Source organism: Pteronotus mesoamericanus, unplaced genomic scaffold (genome assembly GCF_021234165.1).
Source record: "Pteronotus mesoamericanus isolate MK-2021 breed Mesoamerican mustached bat unplaced genomic scaffold, CSHL_Meso_final contig_317, whole genome shotgun sequence".
In the NCBI taxonomy this organism is placed as follows: Eukaryota; Metazoa; Chordata; class Mammalia; order Chiroptera; family Mormoopidae; genus Pteronotus; species Pteronotus mesoamericanus.
Genome location: NW_026555133.1, coordinates 3,698,731 through 3,725,218, shown reverse-complemented (window position 1 = coordinate 3,725,218; position 26,488 = coordinate 3,698,731). Strand labels below are relative to the sequence as shown.

At 40.8% G+C, this 26,488-nt stretch overlaps 1 protein-coding gene across 3 annotated transcripts in view; it reads right to left on the bottom strand.

Moving 5' to 3' along the window:
- ZZEF1 (zinc finger ZZ-type and EF-hand domain containing 1) overlaps window positions 1-26,488 on the bottom strand; it is a 108,091-nt gene that overhangs the window by 41,513 nt on the left and 40,090 nt on the right. For all 3 annotated transcript variants that reach the window (XR_008529345.1, XM_054575862.1, XM_054575863.1), the window contains exons 16-35: window positions 25,987-26,120; window positions 24,498-24,568; window positions 23,440-23,554; window positions 22,458-22,617; window positions 21,445-21,566; window positions 21,216-21,338; window positions 19,934-20,100; window positions 19,769-19,850; window positions 18,733-18,934; window positions 17,591-17,739; window positions 15,424-15,664; window positions 12,924-13,003; window positions 10,750-10,843; window positions 9,556-10,024; window positions 8,714-8,878; window positions 6,587-6,706; window positions 5,706-5,867; window positions 3,760-3,889; window positions 1,906-2,044; window positions 184-349 (exon numbers count right to left, since the gene is read on the bottom strand). Coding sequence is in view for 2 of the 3 variants with exons in the window: in XM_054575862.1 (XP_054431837.1) it covers window positions 184-349; window positions 1,906-2,044; window positions 3,760-3,889; window positions 5,706-5,867; window positions 6,587-6,706; window positions 8,714-8,878; window positions 9,556-10,024; window positions 10,750-10,843; window positions 12,924-13,003; window positions 15,424-15,664; window positions 17,591-17,739; window positions 18,733-18,934; window positions 19,769-19,850; window positions 19,934-20,100; window positions 21,216-21,338; window positions 21,445-21,566; window positions 22,458-22,617; window positions 23,440-23,554; window positions 24,498-24,568; window positions 25,987-26,120 (3,091 nt within the window). In the remaining variant the exon portion in view is untranslated. The remainder of the gene's footprint in view (window positions 1-183; window positions 350-1,905; window positions 2,045-3,759; window positions 3,890-5,705; window positions 5,868-6,586; window positions 6,707-8,713; window positions 8,879-9,555; window positions 10,025-10,749; window positions 10,844-12,923; window positions 13,004-15,423; window positions 15,665-17,590; window positions 17,740-18,732; window positions 18,935-19,768; window positions 19,851-19,933; window positions 20,101-21,215; window positions 21,339-21,444; window positions 21,567-22,457; window positions 22,618-23,439; window positions 23,555-24,497; window positions 24,569-25,986; window positions 26,121-26,488) is intronic.

The window sequence follows — 26,488 nt, the reverse complement described above, 5'->3', positions numbered from 1 at the left end:
CATTTCAAAATCTTCCTAATTGTTCCAACTGGGTAATGTGTATTATGGGGATTCACTGTACTAGTTTCTTTACTTTTGGGTATGTTTGAAATTTTTTATAATGAAAGGTTTTTTTAATTACAAAAACTAGCAAAGGACTACATGAAGAAACAGTGACAGGGTTAGAGGCCATATGAGACATACCCATAGGAATATTTCTTTGCTGCATAGCATCCATAGCAAAGATCAAAGTCCTCGCACACATTGCAATTCATCCTCCGGCCTATGATCAAACCCTGACAGTGGTCACAGGTGAACTCCATGTTGACCATTTCATGGTCATCTCCGTGGCCCTCAGGCTTCACACCACCTGGGGGGAAAAGATCAGTGTGAGGTGGACTGGGCAAAGGGCTGCTTACAAACCTAAGCCAACCCCCAGAGCATGGCTGTTCCCAATTCATTGCTCAGGATATCAGGGGCCACAGGCATCTTCTGGAGACCAGGGCATTCTGCCCAGTGGCTCTGAGCGTATATATGAACAATATTCTCATTACAGAGCTTCCTGTCTCTGGGACCGTGGACTGACCTACTTTTCCAGCGCAACAGAGGTTGATCAAATAGATTACGAATTTCCATTATGACCACCATTAGGCAGAAACAAGTCTATGTGCCAATTTGTGAGCTATCTCCCATGCCCCCTCTTCTGATGAATATTAAGCACCTATTGTATACTTTTGGTAATAAGCATTGAGAAGTGGTCAAGTTTTTGCTCGTATGTTTTCATTCCAGAATTAAAGATGGAAACAGACTTCATAACCCCAGACCCAGTGAGTGAGAAAGTTTCTTAATCACAAAAGAAACTGACTGCTCTGGTCTCCTTCTTAATCTGAAAGTCCAGTGGTTCTCCAAACACTGTCACAGACTGCTTACCGCTCCTCCTGTCTGACCCACTTCTGTTCTTGCTGCCACAAACCTAGTCCAGGCCCTAACCCCCTTGTCACCACTGAGATTGACTTTCTAAGGGAAACTCAAACAAACAGAGCCACCAATAATCTGCTTAAAAAACCCTCCCTGCTGTCTACAGACTCATTCAAATTCTTTAGCCTAGTATCTCAGGGTCCCAGAGTCTGGGCCCCACCTGTCTCAATCCATCACTCAGCTGGACACTGGAGCGTGTCTATCTAAACACCCTACAGATGCTCACACCTCTGGCCCTGGACTTGCTCTGCTTTGGATGAAGATGCACTCTCTCCCATGTTTCCTTCACATCACCCAGTTCTAACTTTCTTCAAAGATCAGGTCACATCCAACCTCTTCCACAAGCCTTCCCTTAGTTGTAGCAGTGACTGCTACAACTTCTGAACTTTCCAGAATAATCTGTATTGCTCATCTATAACTCAGCATGCACATTATTGTACTAGAATAGTCACGTGTGGTCTCCTGCTATGACTATAAATGCCTCCAGGTCAGGGGCTGTATCTTTTACAACCGGACCACGTACACAAAGATCCCTCAACTGGTCACGACTATTGGTTTGCTTCACCTCAGCACCTAAAAGTCAAGAGTATTCAAGAATTTTTGAAGTTTACTTTGTGTGTGTGTTGTGTGTATTTTACTACTGCTAAATGTTACCTGATTCAGAGGAAAAAATAATTTCCTGGAAACAACTGAAAGTATATTCATTGGTCCTGAGTATTTATCAAGTACCTACATCCTACATGATGGAAGATGAAAACGTGTCAGGTAACAGAGCTCTGGAACTTATGATTCAGATGGGGAGATAAGGCTCATATTAGCCAGCAAGTCAGAGAATACTGCTGGGCAGTATTTTCATTTAGTATAATGAGAGTCTAAAAATTGACAAGATTGGAGAGAACAGAAATGGTTGTTACTTTTGCTATGGTATACTCAGACCGCAAAATTTACCCAGGAAGCAAGTTTTGCAGAGATCCATGTCACTGCACTGCAGGCACCTGTAGCGATGCCAGGGAGCAATCTCATCACAGCCATCACAAGAAATGTCCACGTTTAACAGGTCACAGTAGCGAGCAATAAACATGTGCATCTGTAAGGTGAAATAAACACAATTACCCAACAGACTTTATGATACGGCCACTGTTCATTAATCAACCCATCTTTTAATAGGCACTTAAAATACAGTGCTAGGTTCTCGGATTAGGAAATGAAAGAGCATAGTGTCTAGTCAGGAATTCCCTCAAGCAAACAGATGACACCATACAGTATAGTAAGGGCTTTGACAGGCAAATTTAGGAGGCTTAGAGAACACAGAAAAGGGACATCAATGGGTGCTGGGTTTTTCAAAGGAGAAAATTCCTCATTTGTGAACTAAGGGACAAACAGGCATTAGTTGTGTGGAGTTAAGGGTGAGGGTATGCCAGATAAAAGTAATACCAAGTTCTACAGGAGGCTAAAGGGAGCTGGACGGTGGCTCATGTAAGTGACACTCAGTATGCAGAATATAGTGGAAAGGGAGGATGACCAGATAAAGTCAGAAAGGTTAAACCACAAGGTCCCTCCAACGCTAGTCTAAGAAGTCACTGACAGTTTTTCAATGGAAGACTAATGTGCTCAGATTTGAGCATTCTAAAAGTTCGTCTGGTTATTAAGTGAAGATTGGATTGAAGGGGACAAGACTAGAGTCGGGGAAACTGACCATGACAGACACTGTTAAAGCAACGTCATGACAGGTGACAAGGGCTGGACTGAGCAGTAAGCTAGACTGCAGAAGATGGGCAGATTTGAGAGATATTAAAGAGGCAGAAGTAGGGTCCTTGGGGACTGACTGGATATGGGGGACAGTAAAAGGGAAAGGTCAAGAACAACATCCAGATTTCTGCCGTGGGTACTTGGTTGGACAAGGGTAGTGTTCATAGTTACAGGAAACACTGCAAAAGAAGCATTGTTTACTGGCACTTAAAAAGAAAAACTTTCCAGGGAGATAGTAAGGGCACTGTTTCATGAACAGTCTGTTCTACTAGAAAATACCTGGAGGCCACAACACAGTTTATCTTTATAGCTTGAAAAGGAAGTAAGAGAAATAAATCACTAAGTCACCCGACAGTAGTAAATCAAAGCGAATATGCCAAGTCACTCTAAAACTACTGAATAGCTCCCAGTAACATATTATCATACACAAGAGAAAAACTGTAAAGGCCAAGTTGGTGTGTTCCATCCAAGCACCACAGCAGTGCTATCTGAGCAAAGTAACTGGCACATAGTAGGCATGCAATACTAAGAAAATTAATGAATCTGAGGCTGCAGATGCCTAGCACAATGTGGTGGTGACAGATAAACACCTAATGGGGAGAGATGGACATGCCAGGCTACCTGAGCCTGGTGCTTTCACCCATCTGAATCATGTAACTCTGGTTCCATATACGTATGGCTGCTTTCACGATTGCCAGGCAGCCTTCTGACTGAAATGTGGCTTCCCATGTTTTGTCTACAGGAAACCAGGGCCTTCAGCAATTCTATTTCTCACTGCAAATTAATAAACTGGCGCCTAATATTACACTGCAGTCTCATGAACCAATTTTCTGTGAGCCTAGTTCTATGGCAGGGGGTCACTCTCTGTGTGTGATCAAGTCAGTATTCAGGGCCCCTCAGGTTAAAGACCATGATTGGTGACAGTGGACTCACTAAGGTACTGCCTGCCACCTGGGCCCCTCAGGAGAAAGCCTGCAGGCACTTCCCCAGGCAGACTCTCCTCTCCAGACTCCTAGCAAATCACTTTTGATTACTCTAGTTGAAATGTCTTACTTTCCTCTGCTTCTCTGGATCTTCCTGGGCTATTTTTTCATACCAGGCCTCAAACATGCCATCCTGACACTCATCCATCCATTCTGAATTCTGCTTGGCATCAGCAAGCTCATCTTCTTCACTCCATTGGCTGAAAGAAGGACATAAAGAGAGAAAAGCATGCCTCTCCCAACAATCCAGGAAAGTGCTGGTTAGTAGACTCTGTGTCCTATGGGTCTAAATTATGGGGTATTTTTAAACTTCTAGGGAGAAGAGATCAATTTCCTTTTTAAAAATCCCAGGATTTTCCAGATGTTTGATAAATATACAGTGGTACCTTGGTACTTGTTGTTAACCTGTTCCAGAACTTGTGATGAGGGCCAAAACTGACAAGTACTGAATGATGAAGCATTTTCTCTGACGGGGTGGCGTTGAGACTTGTACAAGTTCTAGCAAATGCAACAAGTCCCCTAGCAGGTACCAAGAGCTGAAACAATTTTTTTCTCATCAAAATATGATGATACAGGGTTTGACGAGTTCTGAAGCTGATGAGTACCGAGGTAAGACTGTATACCAATAAAAAGGGAGATGACATTTCCAGCGCAGACTACGATGGGTGAGGAACTAGAATTAAAAGGCTGTACCTACACGGCATAATAGTACTTGACAACCATTTGTGGTGAACCTACTATGTGCCAGGCACTGGAGCCAAATAAAGTGATTTTTTAAAAAAGTCTGATTTGGTCATGCTCAGCATACCCTGGTGGTATCAGCATGAGAAGGAAATCAGGAGACCCTGGGCCTTCAACTCTCCCACTAGCTGTTGCAAGACCTTGACACAGCACTCAGCCCTGGTCCTCAGTCTCCTCATTTCAGACAGAGTTTCATATAGACAACCCATGGGCTCCTCAGATGCAAAATTTTAAGTCTCCATTATTTCAGTTTACGGTTTGTTTTAGCAGCCAGAATTTTAAATATAAAATGATTTGCTTGACAGCAAGTGCAAAATAAATTACCAGTCAACAAATACACATTTGTTTATTCATGTGTTTCAACAAATTGACTTTAGGCTCGCTCACACTTGGCTCTGGGCCAGGTGCTACCAGGGACTGGGAGGCAAGGATATGGTCCCACCGCAAGGACTGTATCCCTAGGTGCAGATGAAACCTGAAGCAGCCAGCAGACTGACAGGTACACAACCCGCGTGCTCGTGCCTGTGTTCTGTGACCCCTCTCTCAGGTCACCGCCCTCTGACAGCAGAGCCATGGCAGAGGTTTGGTAAACAAAGAAACAGCTTTAATTCTCTTTTTCCCAGAATATCTCTTCTGAATGAAAACTGTTCTGGTGTTAACTCACTCATTTATTTCCTCCTAATTCTCTCCTCTTGTTTTTCTTTTCCTGTTCTCCTCTCACCTCTTTTCTATCCACATCAGTGGTTAATGGGTAACTTGACCCATTAAAAGCGGAAAGGAAAAAAAACCCTTCGCACACTATTTTTTTCTCATATTTTAAGTCCTTTAACATGCAAGAGGTTAAAGTGGCTAAAACCACATACAGATGTAACAAAAAATTATAGAAAAGGATTCTCCAATCTAAAGAGCTATACTAGGGTCTCCAAAAGTGCTAGAGGGATCGTCATCCTCCAAGTGTACAATACAATTGCCACCAACTAACTTATATACACTACCATGCACCAGACACTGGTTCAGACATTGGGAAATAGAACCCATTTATTCTTCCCAACAATCCTGTGAGGTAGGCACCATTAAAATTTCCTTCTCTAAAGATGAGAAAACTGAGGCAGAGTGAGGGTAAATAACTTGCCCAAGGTCATCCAGCGAGTATGTTGCAAAGCCCAGGATATTCCAGGGTCTAGCTCCAGAGTCCATGCTCTGAACCCCTTGGCTACGATCCCTGTATTTCATACTCTGCTCTCGGAACTGCAGAGTGCAGCACTGTGTTCTTACCTGATCACACTATCATGCACGCTTATATTTTCTTGTGACATTTTCATGAGGAGATCTGGTAACTGAATGTCAACAAAGAAGGTGAGATCACTGGATTCCCAGCCCATATCCAAAAGGTGAAGCAGGGCTGTCTGAATACAGGACAAGGCAGGCAGCAGGGACCTAAAGAGGCCATCAGGGCGAAATTATCAGAGCTGTACATCACCAACAGAGAAAACAGACACCAGGCAAGTCAGAGAGCTAGTTTAATTGGAAATGGAAAGCACAAGGGAACTCTAGATTGCTGGTTTGTGTTCTTTATAATCTCCTTTCAAGTTTCTCATACTCTATACAAACCCTCTTCAAAGAGCAGCTTAAAAAAAAAGAGTTGTGAAAGCATAGAGTAAGGTTTCTACCTTACCAGGACTACCACAGGGGACATCTGAAGGTAAAGGACTGAATAGTAAAAATTATCTCTCAATAAACAGCAAGAGTAGGGCCAGCCCCAACTTAGGTTATGCAACTGAGGTTATGCAACTTAGATGTAGAGGAGACCCATTTGATTTAAGGTTTATGTCTAAACCAGTTACTATGGAGAAGACTGGGGAGTGGCTTTATTATATGTTTTAAAACTGTACATAATATTTACATTAAAAACTAAAAATAACAAGTTACAAATTCTTAGATAAACCAAGACCCATGCCCTTTAAAAAACTGTACATGCCATATAGAAAAAAGAGCTTGGAGAAAATATACTAAGAAGTCAACATTAGCAATTAGTTCTAGATGGTAAGAGTGGGTTTTTTTCATTTTACTCTTTGTATTTTTCTACATTTTCAACACTTCTTTAAAAATAAAAAAAGTATAATTTTTTCTCTAGAAATTATAAAGTTATCCAGTACCTGTCATTTATGTTACTAAATCCTTTGATTGCTTTGACCAAAAAGAGAACAAATTGGTAGTAAGTATCTCGAATTTCTTTGTGTAGATCCGCACCACAGCCTTCCAAGTGTCCAAAATAACTAGAAATAGAAGAAATCACGGGTCACTTAATTGTCAGAACATCATTTACTTAATAATCATTATTTCTTACAGGAAAGAGAGCCAGGAAGAAGCAAGCTGAATGAAATGGCACAGAAACTTAAGCAAATACAAATACAATGACTTCAGAAAGTAACAGACAAAACAGCCTGGGTCGAGGGCTGCCCATAGGAGTATGGAAATACTATTAATCTTCTTTAGCTAATGTAAAACCCACCCTCCCCCCACTACCAGAGTGCCAGATACAGTGTTAAGTATTTTCCACAAATTACCTCCATGGAGTCGTGCCCATCCTTTCTGCCTCCCTTCGTTGATGACTTTTAGCACCAAGCTCACTGTCTTCACTACCTTGATCTTTGTCACCTTGGAGACTTTAATAGCCACGATGCCCCAGTCCCTGGATTCTCTGCGACCTTCTCCTCCAGTGATATTCTCCACCCGCTTGGCCACCCCAGCCTGATGGTCACTTCCTTGACCTTGTCACCACAGGAATGGCATTACCTCTGAAATCCTCACTTCAGAGCGTTCTACTCTGACCACAACCTCGTACCCTGCTCTCCTCCTACTGCTCCCACGGAGGCGATTTCAGTCCTGGGAGCCCCACCCCATAGCAACACTCCCTCTTGCTCGCTATCTGCTATTCCCAGCAAGCTTTCTCTCTGCTCTCAGCTTGGAGGCCATGGCCACCCACACCTCTGCAGTCACCGATGCCCTCGCTTTCTGCTCTGTCCACATAACTTGCCTAAGGAATCTTATACCAAGTCAAAACAGCTAAGTGTTGCTGGAAGAAACACCACACAGCCAAGCTGACCAGGATCACTTTAAATTCACAACCATAACTTTCAAATAAGCACTCAAATCATCAGGCAATCAGAATGGCTTTCTCCACTGTTATTACTACTTAAACCTTCCTACTTCTCCTTAAACTGCCACTACCTTCTCCTAAACCATTTTTAGCTGATGATTATTCTCATAGTTTGTTTGTTTGTTTTTTAAATAGAAGTCACCATACAGGAATTCCCCCATCTTTGTACCACCAAAGGTCCCAGCTAACTTCTTTCATGTCTGGCCACGCTGAGTTTCCTCCTGCTACCACAGATGGAGCCTCCCTGGCTCTGTCAAAGGCCGACTTCTGTACTTATGCAACTGCCACTACATTGATCCCTCTCTTCCTGCATCGCGTTTTCCTCATTACTGACTCATTCCCTCACGCACATTTCTTGAAAACCCTCAGTTGATCCCACATCCCTTCCAACTGCTGTCCTATTCCTCTGCTCCCCTTTAAGGCCAAATTTCTTGAAATAATGTCTATAATCTTTCTCTGCTTTTTATCACTCCCCCCCCATTCTCTTTAACCCAGTCCAAGTGGGTTTTCAGCCCCATGGCTTCACTAAGACTGTTACCAAATCCAGAGAGGAGAAAGGGAGGAAGAAAGAGAGGGAGAGAAACATTGAGGTGCAAGAGAAACAACTATCAGATGCTTCTTGCACACCCTCAACTGGGGACCTGGCCCCAACCCAGGCATGTGCTCTGACCAGGAATTGAATCAGTGACCTTTGGGTTCGCAGGCCAGCACTCAATCCACTGAGCCACACCAGCCAGGACTCAGAAAGTATTTATTGAGTGCATATTAGAACAACTTTGTGAGGTATTACTTAGATTAATATCATTCTGTAAATGAGCATTACATTTCTCTCACAGCTTCCAGAAGCCAAAGGATAAGTATAGGTATATGGGGTATATAATCCTCACTGTCTGGTAAAATAAAGCTGATAAACTCATCAGGACTTAATAATACCATATTCCTGGTATTTACTTACTAAAAGGATAAATAGAACACATTTTTTCTTAGGATGAGAGAATGAATTGAACAAAAACATAAATCTGCTTCTTACATGGAAATGACAGAATTATTAATTAGAGAAGACAAGGATTTCTTTAAAACAACCCCTGCTTGTTTTCCTTGCAGACTTGTAATTTGTACTTACTTGGTGAACTCTTTCTGGCATGTCAGAAGTTCCAACAGAAAAAGCATGTAAGGCGGATGGAAGCAATGAGGCTGCCCAAGGGATTCTGCACAATACTGAATTATCTTTAGGACTTCGAGGATGCTCTGGGCTTGGGCTTTTCTCAGGGAAAGAACCTTTACAACACTGGAAACAGAACTCAAGTCAGAAACACCCAGAAAACTCTTGAGCTGGGGCAGAAAGAAAACATACCCCCAACCCAAGTTCTGATACCATATTAATACAATGGAAACACTATTGTGAAATGTCAGAAATATCACTCAGGCAGGGTGTCACTATGAGCTTGCTACTTGTAGTTCTCACTCAGCACCATTACAAATCAGTTTGCACCAACTGTCCGTACATGCAAAAACCCATATAAAAACAATTAAAAAAGAACCTTGATATCTTTACTTCTCTGTAAAGACAACGCCTAAATTCTTAGGATAAGAAATTAAAACATGAAAAACTTCCAGAAATGTAGGCCCATTGACAAATAACACCAAATCCTACATTTCTCCTAGGGTTAAAATAAACTGTAAGTGGCAGCTACCAAAACAAATGTTCCTTTTTTTTTTTATTCTAGCAGTACCTTACTGAGATATAATTTATATACTGTATCGTGTACAAACCTTAAGTGAAAAAATACTTCTTGAAAAGAAGAAAAAAAATCACTATTTTTTTCTTAAACATTCTAAAACAAATCTTGACCTATCCTTCAAGTATTATTTGCTCATTTTTAACATGAGCTTTCAAGCCTTTGAGTAGACTAGGTACCTATGGCTTGAAAAAAGAAAGTGCTGGAAAGGTCACACCTGGCTCACCTCTCGTGGGAGAGTGACTGATCTTTAATAAAGTCCATGACGTCCTTTAGCACCGGGTATTTCTCTTTTACTGTGGGCACCGGTCTGGCCTCCTCCATTGATCGGAAGGAGAGTAGCCGGAGTCGCCCTCGGGTGAAGGGAGGCCGCCGAGTGGGAGTGGAAGGTGACGAGGGTTCTTCAGCTGTGGCAGAGGACACTTCTGTGGCAGGAGGGCCACTGCTGGGTGGCAACTTTGGCTGGACATCCAAGCCAGGACTCCCGTCTCCTGCAGCAGGGGGAGCTGCTTCTGTGGGAGATGCAGAGGCTTGGAAATGTTCCTCTACCACAGAGCTTGTCCTCTGGCGCCTGTCAAGTGGCTGCAGATGATCAGTTTCACCTGTAGTCACCGAATTGTCACAGCTTTCTTTTGAACTTATACCCATGGGCAAAAACTTTAGTAACAGAAGACTCTTCTGAATACATTCTTTCGCTAAATACAAAAAGCAAAAAAGATAATGGGAAAAAAGTCAAAATTAAACTGATGGCCTAGTTTTAGAGACAAAGTTATCTATATAAACTTATCTATTTAAACTCTATAGTTTAGGACAAGAAATGCCTCCATTCATACAGTGATATACATACCTACTGACAGAACAGAATTGAATTTTATCTCATTATATAAACCAAAATCTTCCCAGCACTATCTGCACACTTTAAGTTTTATTGTGGATATTTTCAAATATACACGTAGGGAGAATAGTAAAAAGATGCCTCCAGGTACTCCTCACCCAGCTTCACTAGCTATCGACGCAAGGCCAGCCCAGTTTTACCCACTCCCCACCGCTACGCAGGTTCCAGACATCCTATTACTTCAACCATAAAAACTTCAGTATATTCTCTAAAAAAATAAGTTTTAAAAGTAACATAACCATAATATCATTAAAAATTTAACAATAATTCCTTAATTTCACTGGATATTTAATGTTAGCACACTTTCAAAACGACAAGATGTCATTCCAAAAGCACCTGATGCCTCCTAAAAGAAGTAATTAGAAAGAAGAAAGAGAAATTCTCCACATTCTTGGAAGCTATCTTTAGTGCCTTGTCCCTCTCCCGAGGCCAACAGCCCCAGCTGAGCTAAGCTAGAGCGCGGCCTCTGGCTCTGCCCGTGACGGGATGGGAGGCCCAGCATGGCGGCTGGGCTCGCGCACTCACCCAGGCTCTCAGGGCTCGCCTCCGCTGCTTCCGGCCCGCGCTTTTCCTCAGTCTCGTTCCCCAGGCTCACCAGGGACTTCTGCTTCATCTCTAACTGGGGGAGGATTTGAGCCACATAATTAGGCTGTCCAGGCATGGCAGCAAGGGCTACATCAAAAGCACACAGTGCTGCAGTCACAGAGAACTTTGCGTTACTGCTCAGCTGATGAGGACAGAGGACTGACTTGCTTTTGTTACTCCTTGAGTAATCCAGGCTGTGATGCTGTCTAAAGCTGTGTCTGCAAAACTACTTTCTTCTCAAATACGCATTGTTTGGGAGGCGTTTATACCCATGACCCTATTATTTAAAAAATTCTAGAACACCGGCACTGGAAGGGCCCTTATCCAAGGCTAACCTGGGACAGATAAACAAGCAGAGGTCCAGGGAAGCGAAGGGTCTGGCAAGGTCCATACACCCAGCTTGCTGCAGAGGTTGGACCAAAATTGGACCTCTAGTCTACCCTGTATGAGGGCACCTCTAAGATATGCCTAGGCTGCCAGGCAGAGAACGGTGCCTCTAGTGCCAACACAGGCCATGGTCACAATGTGGACCGTAGTGCGGACAGTCCAGGCAGAAGGCCATGTGAGACTGATGAGAGGCTGAAGTCCTGGAGAGAAAGCTGGCATCTTGTCCGACTGTCAGCAGTCTGTCCTATGCTAAAACCAGAAGCATGATCTACAATGTGCCTTGGCAACTGCCAAATCTTTTTCACTTGAACTGTAATATGGTAACTGGCTTTATCAGGCACTCTTTTTCTTAAACTGCTACTACTACCTTGGTTTCTCGGTCAACACACTGTTCTGATTCTCCTACCATTCTGATGACAATACATTTTAGTTTCTTTTGAATGATCCTATTCATTTTGGCTCCCCTCTATCTATTCAGTATTTTAGGGCACCAAGTATGTTCCAATTATTGTGGATCCTGTCCAAGGCTATGTGTTCCTGGATAAACTCATACATTTAAAAAAAACTATTATCAATGATTTAAAGTTCTCCTTTCTCAACCTTGACATGTCTGTGAGATATCAGCCCATCAGGTTCTTTCACATTTACTTAATTCTCCAGCCATCTGTCTCAGAATATCTAGACGTCCTCATACTCAGTGTGTCCCGAAGTGAGCTTACTTGCCCAATCTCAGATCCAGGACCACCTTTCCTATTCTGGTCAGTGTTGCTACGATCCACCCAGTCACCCAACCCAGGGACATGGGAGCGGTCCTGAATTCCATCCTCCTGTTCACCACTCCTATCAATCACAAAGTCTAATTATTCTATCTTCTAAGTAGTAGAAGCCATCCTCATCTAATTATCACAATTACACAATTAGTCTCCTACTTTCAATCTCACTATCCATCCTCTACTAAGTTAAAGACTTTTCCTCCAGTTACTGTGCAATATTTAGAATGATTGTGAATATATAAAAAATAATACTGATATATAACTATTCATCTCTATGCCCAAGAAATAAAAACAATTCTCCTGGTTTTTGTGTTCATCATTTTCATGCTTTGTATAACTTTACTATATATTTATGTACATAACGTAGACTTGCTTTGTCCTTAAATTTTATCTAAGGAATACCATACCTCTGCAGCCATCCACAGCCTGCCATTTTCTGCTCATCGTCATGTTTGTGAGCACCATCCATGCTGATACATGCAGCTCTACTTCCTTTTCATTGTAGTAATTTATCATTATCACTTTACATTGTGATATGCTATTATATAGCAATATAATAGAAAATCTTTTTGTCCACGCTCCTACTTTGTTTCTCCAGTTTATTGCTGTCACAAACAATGCTAGAGAACCACTTTTCTAACATGCAGAAAGGCCTCTCCCCTGACTAGAACCGTCAGTGGTTGCCCAGTATCTGACGTAATGCTTTACCTCCTGGCCTTTGGGGTTACTAAGGATGTCAGGGGGGCTCAGCTGAACCCTGCTTACTCTGAACTTTCTCAATACTCACCAAATTATGGTTTCAAGGGTTCTAAATTACTTTATATCCATTCACATCACTAAACTTTAAGAAACGTTCCAAAAGTTATATTCTTGAGAGATGTACACCTTAATTCCATGACATCATGGTGGGGAAATTAAAAAAATATAAAAACTGCATGCAAAGGAAAATCTTACCATCCATATTCGAATCCCATCTGCCAAGGAATACACCTGTGCAAATTCCTCACTCATGGCTGTCTTGCCCCCACTGTTTACTGGGGAAAGGAGAGACAAAGAGATTACATTCAGTTAACACAATTCATTACTGTAACATTAAGCACACAGTAGCTTCTAAATCTAACCCACAGGAAAAGTCCCTTCCCTGACACTAGCACATTGGGGGTAGGTAAGAGAGGCTTGGGAGAAAAATTACCAATTAAGCCACAAATAGCGATAATAGGTTCTCTGTGTTACTCCAAACTAATTTTTCTCAAATGAACAACATCTGAAATAAACATACTATTAAAGAGAGTAAAATATTAAAAGAATATAAAGGATATAAAAATAGTAAAAGTAAAATAAAAAATACTAAAAGTGACAAAAAAATAATTGACATAAAAAGTTCATGGTATATATCAAGTAAAAACGTCTGGTTATATAACAGTATAAAAATTGTCATATTTAAAAAGAATATACATATTAAAAACATATATTAGGTGGGACAAAAGTAGGTTTATAGTTGTATGGAAAATAATACAATAAGAAATAAATAATAATACAAGAATAAACTGTTTTCATGTGCTCGCAACTGCAAACTTACTTTTGCCTCTACCCTGTATGCTTATATGTGTATGTGGATGTGTGTGTGCATATACACATATAAATATACCTAGATAAAAGGCTAGGTAGATATATAGAAACATATTAATAGAGGTATCCTCAAAGCGGTGAGATTATAGTTGATAATTATTTTAAGCCTTTCTGTATTTTGTAAGTTTCTACACGAATGGGTATTTTTATGATTAGAAAAATAACAAAAAAAGTTGTAGTTTGGTTTTTAGATGAAGAGGCGGAATGTGTGCACTAGAACAGTGTGAAGCTCTTGCTGAACCAATGTATAAAGCAATGAATATTGTCTGAATGTCTAGAATATGCTGGGCTCAATATCAGGCACTAGATATATAATGCTGAGAAAAACAGACATGGTCCCTGCCCTCAAGTAGCTTCTGGTCAAGTTGAAAATCTCCTCTTGTTCATTACTAATAAAAAAGGGTAACCAATTTTTAGACAAATAAGAGCTACACAAGGACCACTCTTTTAGTAGGTCAGTCTGAAAGAACACACTGACAGCCCTTAAAGGCAGGGATGAAAATAACTGAGACCACGTATGTCTTCTTCAAAGCAATGGTGGTAGGTATTCTTAGAACAACTTGTATTCAGCAAAATATTTCGAAATTATTTCTCATATTTAACTGTGATAGCTGAGCATGATTTGAAAAGGAGCTGTAGAACTCTCCCCCAGCTAGAAACTTTCTGTTTCTCAGCTTCTAACTCACAAATCTCTTATCCTCTACTGAAAGTTCCCACAGGTAACAAAGATTGTCCAGCTCCCTGATTAAATTATGAAACATACACTGAATTTTTTTTCAAAATCATAAAGGTCATGTTGTCCCAATTCCCCAGTTGTTTCCATAAATCACTCATGTCTCAATGTAATTTTATTTATTTGAGCAACTTCTTAAAGGAGACATTAACATATGAGGGAGTAATCAAGTTTGTTTTAGAAATCAGGAAATAAATTCTGCAATATGAGACCCAAAGAACTCAGCAATAAAGGTAGGAGTGATAATAAATTCCATATTAATTTCAATAATAATAATAATAATAAGAGCAACAGTCAATAACCTACTCTAATGGAAGGAGGCACTTGTTCCTGCTGATTTCATCTGCACGGTGGAAAGAACACATACCCTGCCAAAATGCTCGGGAAAACCCACGCCTCATCTTTAGGTAGGGTTTGAAATGTGTGGCCCCTGAACCGTTATGAATGGAGAGAGAGACTCTCCCTCCTGTGGGTCCTGTTAGGCTGCAGGCTACACACACAGTAAATGCAGAAACGGTATCACTGGTGGAAAGAAAACGGTGGGGCAGGCTATCAACAAAGGATGATGCCGAGCAGGGGTGATGCTAGAAAGAAGCTGCAAGTCTAAAGATAAGAACTAATACCAACATTTTCCTCCTTAGTTATGGGCACATTCCAATTACCTAAACAATTTTTTTAATTCAAATTTCTGAGAATGTTACAGCTAATCAAATCTAAACTTCTACCGATAAAGATACTAAGGAGCAGAAAGGTTGTCCAATTAACCTGAAGCTGCACAAGTTCTAGCTTTTGAGCTGTTATTACGGCCCAAGTTAAGCTTTCCTTCCATTAAGCTTCTTGGTAGTTTTCCATTAGAATTTTGGATAAGACAAATTGTCTGCTAATCAGGAAACTCAAGGCTACTTGCCATATACTCCAGGCTGCTAACTGTAAATGGGTCATGAATCTTTTGACTGGCAAAGTAGACCTAACAAGAGCTATAATTGTAGAAATATATTTATATTTCAAAATATTTTATTCACTTAAGATAGGCTTTCTTAAAACTTAGCATTTGGACTTCAGATGAAAAATATTCCCTGTAATATAAGTTACCATATTTTTGCAGCTTCTCATATAAATCTGGAGTGCGATACACCAGAGCGGCAAAGGTGGCGTTCACAGCTTGATCAATAGTGGAACCAGCAACTATATCTGTCTTTGGGGCCTGTTTTCTACATGCCTGTATGAATCCTTTGAAAAGTTCTGAATATGGCCCACAGAAGCTCTGAGCAGGATCTGACTGTGCAAAATCAAGAAGAAAATGGTGGCAGGGATCATCAGGGATGTTCTTAACCTGGGAACAACAACAACAAACCATTATGTTTAAGACATTCTTTCAAAAAATAAAGTTTACTGAACACCTAATAGGCCAAGAGTAAGTATAAAACACAGTGCATACTCTCAAAATTTAAATCTATTTTAGGGAGACCAGACAGTTATATGGGTTAAAAAAAGGTAAACATAAACAAAACATTAAAAGCATTAAAACTAGTACTACCATAAAGCAAAATATTATGAAGTGCCAAATGCCTAGAAGGGGATACCCAGTGCTGAGAATTTTTTTTTAAAGATTTTATTTATTTATTTTTAGAGAGAGTGAAGGGAGGGAGAAAGAGAGGGAGAGAAACATCAATGTGCGAGAGATACATCGATTGGTTGCCTCTCGCACGCCCCCAGTTGGGGACCTGGCCTGCAACCCAGGCACGTGCCCTGACTGGGAATCTAACCGGCAATCTTTTGGTTCACAGGCCAGCACTCAATCCACTGAGCCACACCAGCCAGGGCAGTGCCAAGAATTCACAGGCGTGAGTTCCTGGTGAGTTAAAGTCATTCAGAAAAGCCTTGTGGAGGATGTGGGCCTTGGACTGGACATGAAGACTGGGCAGGCTTGGCCCTGAGGAGCATAAACATGAGCAGAAGTTAAGAGTCAGCGGGGAGACTGACCTGGCCTGAAGTCTCAGCTGGGGGTGGTGGGAACTAGAGTCAGATAGGTAAGGTGAAAGGAGACTGCAGAGAGCCTTGACTGTCACACTGAGGAGTTTAGACTTCACCCTGTGGGCAATGGGAGCCATTAATGGTGCTTGGCAATGGAATGACAAGATAATGCAGTATTTAAAAAAAAACTTGGTAGGTACCAATGTAACAATGCAAGTGCAAGATGAGGGTCTGGATAAAGATGGAGACAGAGGGAATGAAAAGAGAAGAACATCACAAGGAAAAATCCATAGGGCTTGCAGCTGACTGGATAGAAAGGTGAGAACAAGGTGGAATAAAGGTGATGCTAGGGAGCAGTGGCTCAGTGCCTAGGAGGACAATAATGACAATAAAAGAAGCGAGCTGTTTGAGGTGGGGGGCATCCTGGTTTTACACTTCTGAGTTAAAAGGGAGTCAGAACACTAAAATGAAATACCTAAAAGAGATGAAGGTACATGACGAGTCTGGGAAAAGAACCAGAGTTGTATACTGACATTTAGGAACTACTCACACAGATGTGACAGCGGAAAAGAGAAGAGAGGATGAAGTCTTGTGGGTTGTGAGGAAAGAGAGAAAGCCTGAATTAAGCCTACTCTTTAGAGAAGGAGAAATAAGAAAGGTCAATAAATGAGGCTGATGCAGCAGTTAGATGTAAGAGAAGAGAGTTGACTAAAAAAAGAAGAGATGGTCCAAAGGAACCAAATTTAACAGAAAGGTAAAGGAGAGGAAGGGTCCCTGGATTCAGCAACTAAACTGAATAACTTGGGAGTGCAGGGAGGAGGGAAGGAGGAAGGAAAAGTAGTAAAGCAGAGACAGAGGGAAGGAAAGATGTAAAAGAAAACAGCAGACAAACTTGTTTAGTGTTTTAAATATTATAAGCCTAAATAACGTGCTACCATTCCATGAAGAACAAAAAGTACAGCATAAATCATTTACTCTAAAGCTTGATTGAGGACTAAAAATAGACTTAACTCATTTGTTTAATAACTCCATCAAGAGAGATTTACTGAGCAACTATTATATTTCACTGAAGAGTCATTCCTTCAATATTTTTGAACACCCATTATGCAACGGACCCTGTGGTACACAGTGGGGACACTAAATGAATGAGAGACAGTTTCTGCCCTCAAGGAACTAACAGATTAGGGGGGTGATTAGATATAAACACAAACATTTATAACTTTAAATGATAAATATTAGTAAACATTTTCTATTCCAAATAGAAAGACAACAGAAGAGTAAATACCTCCTTACTATCCTGTTCTGGATCAGTGGGCCAGCTTGCTTCTAATCCCAACTCTGGACATATCTGATGCCTGAAGACAGGTTTCCACAAGGGGGAGTTTAGGACTAACGCCATTTTTGCCTGAGGTACTGCCATGTTGCTTCCTAACTCTGGAAAGAGAAGAAGGCTTATGAGAGGTTTTTTTTTTTTTTCCTTAATATATTAAGAACCTTAGAATTGAAGAAGAAAAGATTTTAAAAAATTGGGCATTATTAAGACTTGGAGGGATTCCCCTACATCTACCAGAATGTAATTGTGAACTTTATGAACACATACCCCAGATGAACCCAAACCATAAGGAAGTCCTGAAATGCTGCCATCCTGTGGAACAGCTTCAGTTACAAGGTGCCTCTGAAATGACTAATCTGTATAGTAAGCTGAAAAATACAATGCAAGCCACCTCTAGGGTATAACAGAAGACTATTTAGGAATGTTAAATGATGAAGAAATATTCATAGTTTGTAAATTTAAATTTGTAAAAAATAATCAAATACCCATCATTTGTGTGTTTATGACTAGACATAGAAAAAAGACTAGGTGAAAATAAATTAAAATGTTGATAATAGTTATCTCTGGTTGTTAGGATCAAGAATGGCTTTTCCCCATCATGCAATTTTTCTATGATATTTTACTTTTATAATCAGAAAAACTCAAGAAATGATATATACATAAAATACTCTAGAAAGTTTTATTCTATATAATGCTTGTTTCTTGGATGAATTTCATAACTAACTTAAAGAAATCACCTTAAGACAAAATCCACATTCACATATTTATAAACTATCCACATAAAGGAAATAAAATTAACTTAGTCTATATTTCTACCTTCTTGTTGGAGTATACCAATATTCACTTACAAAAAGAAGGATGAAATTTTGCTAAAAACCAGCTCCCTCCCCAACTTGTCCTGCCCACAGTGGACATGGACACTTTATTCTGGTCACATGGACATTTTATTCTGGTTTGGTTTAAAGGAAACTGAAAGGGAATTTTATCAATACCTTTGCTTCTCCATTATGTAGAGACAACTTAACAAGAGAGAGTACCATGTTGGTCTTCAATGAGGCTGTAGCAAGAAGGGAAGGGACAGTATGTGGACTTACGATGCACTGACTTGAGTGCCATGCACTGGGAAGCGAGGCGTCCCATCAGTCGGGAAACAAGAAGTTGTAAATCCAACCCCCAAGACACGGCAACATCAGGCAGGCCATAAGCAGTAACAGTGAATTTGTAGCCCCACTCATTGTTACTGCTGTCAGAATGAAAGAGAAATTGTAGCCGAGGACCAGCCTTAAAGGTCACTTTCTAAAAACAAACAAAAAAAATCATGCGGTCAAACAGATTTGAAAAAGCAGCATTTCAGTAAAAAATAAGCATGTTCTTCATGACTCAAGAAATCTAAATTTAAATTCAGGTTATAGTCTCACCATTGTATCTTATCACCCTCACCAAAGTTACTAAAGGAGAAATGGACAACGCGGGTGGCTGAGACAGAAATTCACAATCACACCTCATGAAGAAGCAAAGTTGGCAGAAAACTGCTGGTCAGTTTTCTAAACCTCGATGCCCATCTGTCCACTACCTGCTTAGCCAGAGCTCACACTCACCTTTGCTCCCACCCAACACCACTGAGAGCAGAGGGAAGGTCAACAGTCTGAAGCAGCCCTGACCTCCCAGCGCCAGAGATCATGCAGACCTCACTGCAAGGTGGGCTCCTGGCTTTTACTACCATGGTCTGGGCCTCCTGCACCCTCTGGCCCTTTTTTGTTGCTCTAAGCAATGTGATATAAACTGGGGTCAGCAAACTTCCTATGAAGAACCAGGTAGTAAATGATTAGACTTTCTGGGCCATACATCTCTGTTGAGACTACTCAAGTCTGCAACTGTAGTACCAAAACAGCTGTAGATGATACATACAAACACTGGGTCTGGCTGTGTTTAAAAAACAAAAAGCCCAAAAAACTGTATTTACAAAACAGGTGACAGCTTGTAGTTTGCTGAACTCTGATATAAACCCTTTCTTTTACAAGTGCATAATATAAATGCTTCTCTTCAAAGACCATACATCTATTACCCTATGAGGGATGCCAAAAGGATGCAGCAGTAGGCATTTTATCTCTTTCTGAAAACATCACTCACCTTGGGCCATTTATCAGTGCCAACTTTTGTGTCATACCGTGTTTTCCCACCTCTAGCATCGGTAAATTCCAGATAATCATACCTGTGAAAGCATAATCTCTATCACTTTCCTTCTCTCATTTTTGGTCTGATATTGCTTAGGAAAGAAGAACATATGAGTCTTACCTTTTTTCAGTTTCACATCTCTCATCAAATTCCACCTCAAAATAGGTTGCCCCTGGGCTAACAAAGACAGAGACCTCATGGCAATTATTTTCGTAGTTGTGGGCAGACTCCTTAGTCCATGTATGTAACACCACTGGCTGTTCCTGTTGCCAAGTCTCGACATCCAGCTATAAAAACAAGAGTCAAGAAAGAAAGATTTACATCACTTTATAACCAGCCACATGCGGCAGACTGTATTTCTGTACCAGTGATCTAGACGGATAGCCCTAGATATCCTTACACAGATCATCATCGTACAGACTAAAAATATACCTGACATTCCCATCTATGTATATACATCATAATACACTTATCATTCAGCAGAGTAGACATGTGGTTTTTACTGCACTATAGTGACTCTGTGATTAGTTTTTATTTTCTAATTATTACAAATCACTACTAGCATGAATTTGCAGTGGAAAAAACACTGAGTTAGGAATTTAAAGACTTTAAAGTCCTATTTGGGACTTTGGCAAATCTCAGTCCATCAACTCTCTTTCCTCCCTTTTTTGAATTTTTAAGTCTGCCTTTTTACCTTTAAAATAGGCTTTTTAATATATGCCCTTTCTACTCCCACAGAGTTATTGCGAGACTTAAACAAGATAGTGAAAAACCTTTGTATTCTGTAAATTTAAGTGAGAGAGAACATCTTTTAAATACCAACCCTTCTAGCCCTGGCTGGTGTGGCTCAGTGGATTGAGCGCCATACTGCAAACCAAAAGGTTGCCAGTTCAATTCCTGGTCAGGGAACATGCCCGGGTTGTGGGCCAGGTCCCCAGATGGTTGGGGTTACTTAGGGCCATGTGAGAGACAACCAAGAAATGTATCTCTCACACATCAATGTTTCCTTCTCTTTCTCCCTCCCTTCCCAACTCTCTCTCTCAAAAAAAAAAAAAAAAAAAGCCAACCCAACTCTTCCAATTTGCCTTATAACATAACATTTTTCACTTCTGGATTTCAAACTGGTTATTCACTTACATGGTTTTTATATAGCTTTATGTGCTATAAAATGATGAAATCAATCCATGCATAGGCTCCTCCGTGTTCCCTTTCTAACAATGACCATGCCAAATCAACTCAGGCTGCCATTTATCCTTGTTGGCAAAACCATTGATAAAATAGAGGGGGTCTTCCAGATGCAATTTATCTGTGTAAATCTGTCCTCGTGGTATGGTTCATTAAATACAGTCACACTGTTCCTAAGAGCGGATACACAGTAGGTTCAAGTGCCAACTCAAGTTACCTTATTCGGTCCTCCCTCAGGGTCACTGCAGAGTCTCTTCAACAACTCTGTTAGTGTACTGAACTCTCTCAGGAGTGTGCAGTGGGAAATGTCTAAAGTGCAGAAGTCCAGCAGAAAGATTACCTAGAGGAAGATGAAAAAGCACTTAGCGTCCACCTCAGACTCTGCCTGGGGGTGCAGGTCACCTACCCCCTCCTGCCCTTTACAAATGGCTGCCACTTTGTCTTACCAGTTGACGAGCTGCCATTGAAAACACCGAATTACATAGTTTTTCTACTATGGTTTTTCCACTATACTGTGACAAAAGGGATTCCAAAATCACTCTCATGCTTGCCAGAAACTGTTCCACATCTACCAAAACATAGAAAAATAATATTTTACATGGTAGAGAGACCTGGTCATCATCAAGGGCAAGTATCATAGAAGCTGTGAAAGAAATTCCACATCAGAAAGACCATGAGGCCATGAGGTGTTGTATAAATGCTTTCCTCTGGGTGGGAAAAACAGTGCATATCTCAGGAAAAGATTACTTTTAAAGCAATTTATTCTGTTTTATTTTTTGTTTTTGCTTCTCTTCAAAGGGGTGAAGATAACACGTTCGTAAGTGAAGTTCCATGGCTGATCGAATCGTTGCTAGTGTCCCTCGGTTTCTAATGGGCCCAGCATTAGGTGTACCATGTGATGAGACAGCTTTAGGTGGCGGGCTCAACAGTGTAAGCATTTTTGTCACAGCTGCTGAGACCAAGTTTGATGGAACTAAATCTTCCACATACGATTCTCAGACCCTGCTGAGTTATGTATAGTTAATTTTCTGTAGATTTATGGGAAATGAATCTGAGTATTTTCAGAAATCAGCAAAGATCACAGCAGGGCTCATACACCTTAGATGTTAAAAGTTTAAGACTTTCCTTTCTGGATGACTTGCTTAAAACCAGGATGACAGACTACTAAATAGCATGACATTCATCTAGAAGTGCTGTGTGATTGCAAAGGCAAAATTTAGGCTATGAAATGACCCAACCCTACAATAAAAATGAACAAACAAACAAAACTTAGGCATACTACCACACTCAAGAAACTTTGGGCAAAAAATATGCTACAGAATTCTACTTTAAGAACAAAAAACAACCCAAAGACAAATCTGATTTGTATCAAGAAAATGAGTAGTACTAAAAAGTGAGAACATACAGAGTCAAAACCCAAACACCTATCTGTTTTCATGGATTTTGTAATGAAACTCACACTTTTCAAGAAGGTCAATGGCAAGAGCTTTGGCTCCAGGGTCCGTGCTCTTCAGCTGCAGGTAGCACCAGGAGAGAAGGCTGCCTTGCACAGACCAGAACAGGGAGAAGAGCACAGAGCCAACTTCGGCCTGCGCCCTGCTGAGCATCAACAGTTCACACTACAAGGGGGGAGACAAAGAGAAAGTGTTTACAACAAGGCCATTCACAGAACACAGCCAAGGGCATTTTTTTAAATATTGCAGCTGTCACTGACAAAAAAAATTCTAGGGAAATGGGGAATGGTCACAAAAGTGCTTTTAACCCAGAAGTGACCAAGAAAGAAGTATTATGAAACCTCCTCTTTTGCCCTCAGCTTTTCAGAGCCTTTACAAATGGTTTTTGCTCCATAAGGTTTCTTCTGCCTCTCAGGAGCCTTACCCGACCAATTATCTTTATTCCCTTTCACATCTTTAGATTTCTTTTCTCTCTGACTCCTTCCGTTGAGTCTTCAGTCAAATCTCTCCCACCTTATAAAGCAATTCTTATTTCCTTTCGGCTTTCTAATCATCTTCTTTATTCTCCAGAGTTTCTCTGAAGAATCATCTGACCTCCAGGAATAAACTCTTGCACATAAGAACTACAGGAGATATTCATATTGTAACTGCTATATAATTGCCCCAAAATGGAAACAACCTAACTATCCCTCCAAAGTACAAGAGATAAATTAATTGTGGCATAGTCATAAAGGAAACATTGTGTATATGCATCCACCTGGATGCATCTCAAAAACGCTGCTGAGTGAAGAAAACATGTCACAGAAGTGTCCTCTCACTTATTTACAAAAGTTGGCTGATTAAGAGCCAAGGCAGGCTGAGAAACCTTTGTGTCCACATGTAATGGCCACAGGAACACTTATACTGTAAATGAAGGCTAACGGGGAAGGCACAGTGACTGCTCCTAAAAGCAAAAGGCCAAGAAAACAGGGAGCGGCCACCAGTTACCTCTCGAGCAGCAACAGACAGGAGAGTCCTCATGACTGCCAGTACCTCGCTGATGCTCATGTCAGCCAGGTCGCCTTTCTCTGGTAAAAGGAGGAGGCCGCCTGGATCCTTATCACTGAAAGAACACAAATTAGTCATGACACCTTGTTTCAGAAAGTGGATTTACATGCTACTTTATCTTAAAAGATTGCAAAAAAGAACCTAGCAAGACTTCAGTGTCAGTTCAAAGGCATATGGGGAATTTGGGTCAGGAAAAAAGCCATGGTCCCAGCTGGGTGTGGGCCACTGCCTGTCCACATGTCCTTATGTTAGCCCATAAATCCTCAAGGCCTTCGAAGAGATTCCAAGGAATAAATCTGATGAATAAATCGCTTTGATTACTGATAAGAAATATACCTAACCTCATGACTGCCTACTTGACAATCTGGGCTAATCATTCCCTATGTCTTCAAATGTTCTTCACATGATAGCCCCAGCCTCTTTCATCACCCTTGACACTCGATCAGAACACATTTTATATAGAGCCCTCTAAGTACAGCATCCATACCAAGCAGTGTGGCTTGCAGACAGTAAGTAGCTCAAGCTGTTCATGCTCTCCCTCCTTCAAGAATCTATAGCTTCAATGATGCATGTCACTTGCAAGCCAATGAGCAGTGAGAGCATGCAAAGCTCCCCAAGTCATCCCTTCCTGGCACACTTCTTTTGCTAAGCTAGTGTCCTGCAGTTGGGTTTTAATGCATTTGGGTTTTTAGACTTCTGTACAGGGCTTCAGTTTTTGTCTTCAAAGATTACTTAGAAACTGAAGTATTCAAGAGATCCTCAATGGGTTCAACTCTAAATTGTCTTACAATGACCAGGACTTGGATTAAGCTCTGGGCAAGACTGTTCTTTTACTACTTTAGTCACTCTTATGACAAGTGGTATCTCACTCCAGAAACTTGGCTGAGATAGCAGAGTGTCTGGTTACTCCAAAAGCACATGAAAGGAAGGGATAGCTAAAGAAAACAACTTTGCGAAGATTTGAAATATTGGACAACTGAAAAGAATTACAAACTTACCTAAAATACGTGCACAGTGAGCGGAAAGTGAGCTGTAGGGACTGCTTGTGTTCCTGCTCAGTGACATTTTTCTAGAAAACAAGAAACTGCGTGTTCAGAAAATCTACTCCATGACATTCCAATGACCTACAACAACATGAGATGCCACTGCCCACTGTTCCCAAGCATGAGGAAAGCTGGGGCTCTGCAGACCACCTCGCGGTGCCCTACTAAGGCCTGGCCTAGTGTTAGAGAGAGCAGAACCACCTGTCTAAACAGAAGAGGCAGGTTTACTTTGGTTTACTGCTAAAGTTAACACCAAGTTTTCCTGCAGGAAAGCTGGATGTAAATGTTTACAAAGATGAGATCCAAAAGATGTATAGTACTTTTCATCACTGGGCATGCCATTGCAAGAGGAAAGAATGGGGACAGGGTGCATTTCTTGTGAACTTTGTTTGTTTTTAGACAGGATCTAAGTTTTCTTTATATAAGCCAGAATGGCGTATGGTGACAGTTATAGAAATCATACCTCCTGATGGGGCTACTGGGCTACAGTAGGAGCATTTTTTCTTAATTCAATTATTGCACTGAACTCCTACTGCTATGTGAGAAATGGAGGGACATTTAAGACCCAGGACCCCAACTGGCACAAGAAGGTGGGAGAGATAAGCTATGGTCACAAATGACAGCAGTGCTGTTTAATTTATCAGAAAGAGGAGGGAAATACAACCCTTAACACTGCTGTTGGAGGGACAGGCAAAGGGAAAGTGCCAGGGCTGTTCTGCTAATAGACAGCAAAGTCAGTCACTCAGGAGGTCCTATGGACTGTAACTTTCTCTGTAGGACACATGTCAGCAAAAACATTATTTGCTTAGTTACCTGGTAAATGCTTCCAGCAAGGACAGCTCTGCCCACCATCCAGTGAGTCAGGTCAGGGATGCTGTCAAAGGTTATAACTTAAAATTGAAAGCCGGTCTCTCAAGCTGATATGCAAATTTTGCAGACAGCCGAATAAAACTAAAGATCCTTCCTCCTTTCTGAAGCCGGTCTCAATCACTTAGCCTCAACATAATTCTCATCTAAGTGCCTACTGCATACAGGATTAGTTTTTCCTTGTGGCAGGTGTTCCTAGATTGGAGACCTTTGGCATTGGAAACCACATTTTATGCTTCTTTTGTTACGCCCTATATTTCTACAGGCTTTTATGTATCCCACAGAGCATTTTTATTACATCTGTTAATTAGCTGTTGCATATAGAAATGCCTTTTCAAAATGCTGTATCTAATTTTCTTCATCAAACTCTTAGTAGTAATTTTATTAGGTGCTTGTCTACACAAGCAATAAAAAAATAATCTATAACCATATCATTTAATAAATAATTATTATTTGTTTTATTTTTTTCCATTGTTATTTTGAAAATTTCTTTTCCCGGCTCTACAGCTCGAGTTAGGCATTCTGATACATCGTTTTTATCAGGGACAGGACCCACACTTGTAAGGTAAGTAAGTACCATCATGGTGAAGAGATGGTTCCGCTGGGTCTGTCGGTCAGGAAAGAAGATGGCAGCCCCGCTGAGAAGGGTGTTCCTGACTTCTTGTTTCAGCATTTCCCTGGGCACAGAGTCTTCATCCACCCTATCCACCACTGAAAAAAATGAACACTCGGATACTCCATCTATTCACTTTGTGTGTGGATATATACAAATATGTATGTAATATATATAATTGGCCTATAAATTCATTATAGGCGATGCATATATATATCTGTATATAAACTATAGACTACAGATATCTATAGATATATCTATATATAAATCTGTGTTAACTAGCCTATAAACTCATTATTCTCCATTTTGTAGTTAATACCAGAGAACAGAAATATTTCTGTATAGGCTAGGCAGTGTAAGAAAATAATTTCTTGTCTATTTGTTTTCATTTAACTAAAATGAAGACCGTAAATACCAGTTTTCATTTAATTACTTCCCTGTTCTTTTGAGACACAACTTGGCAAAG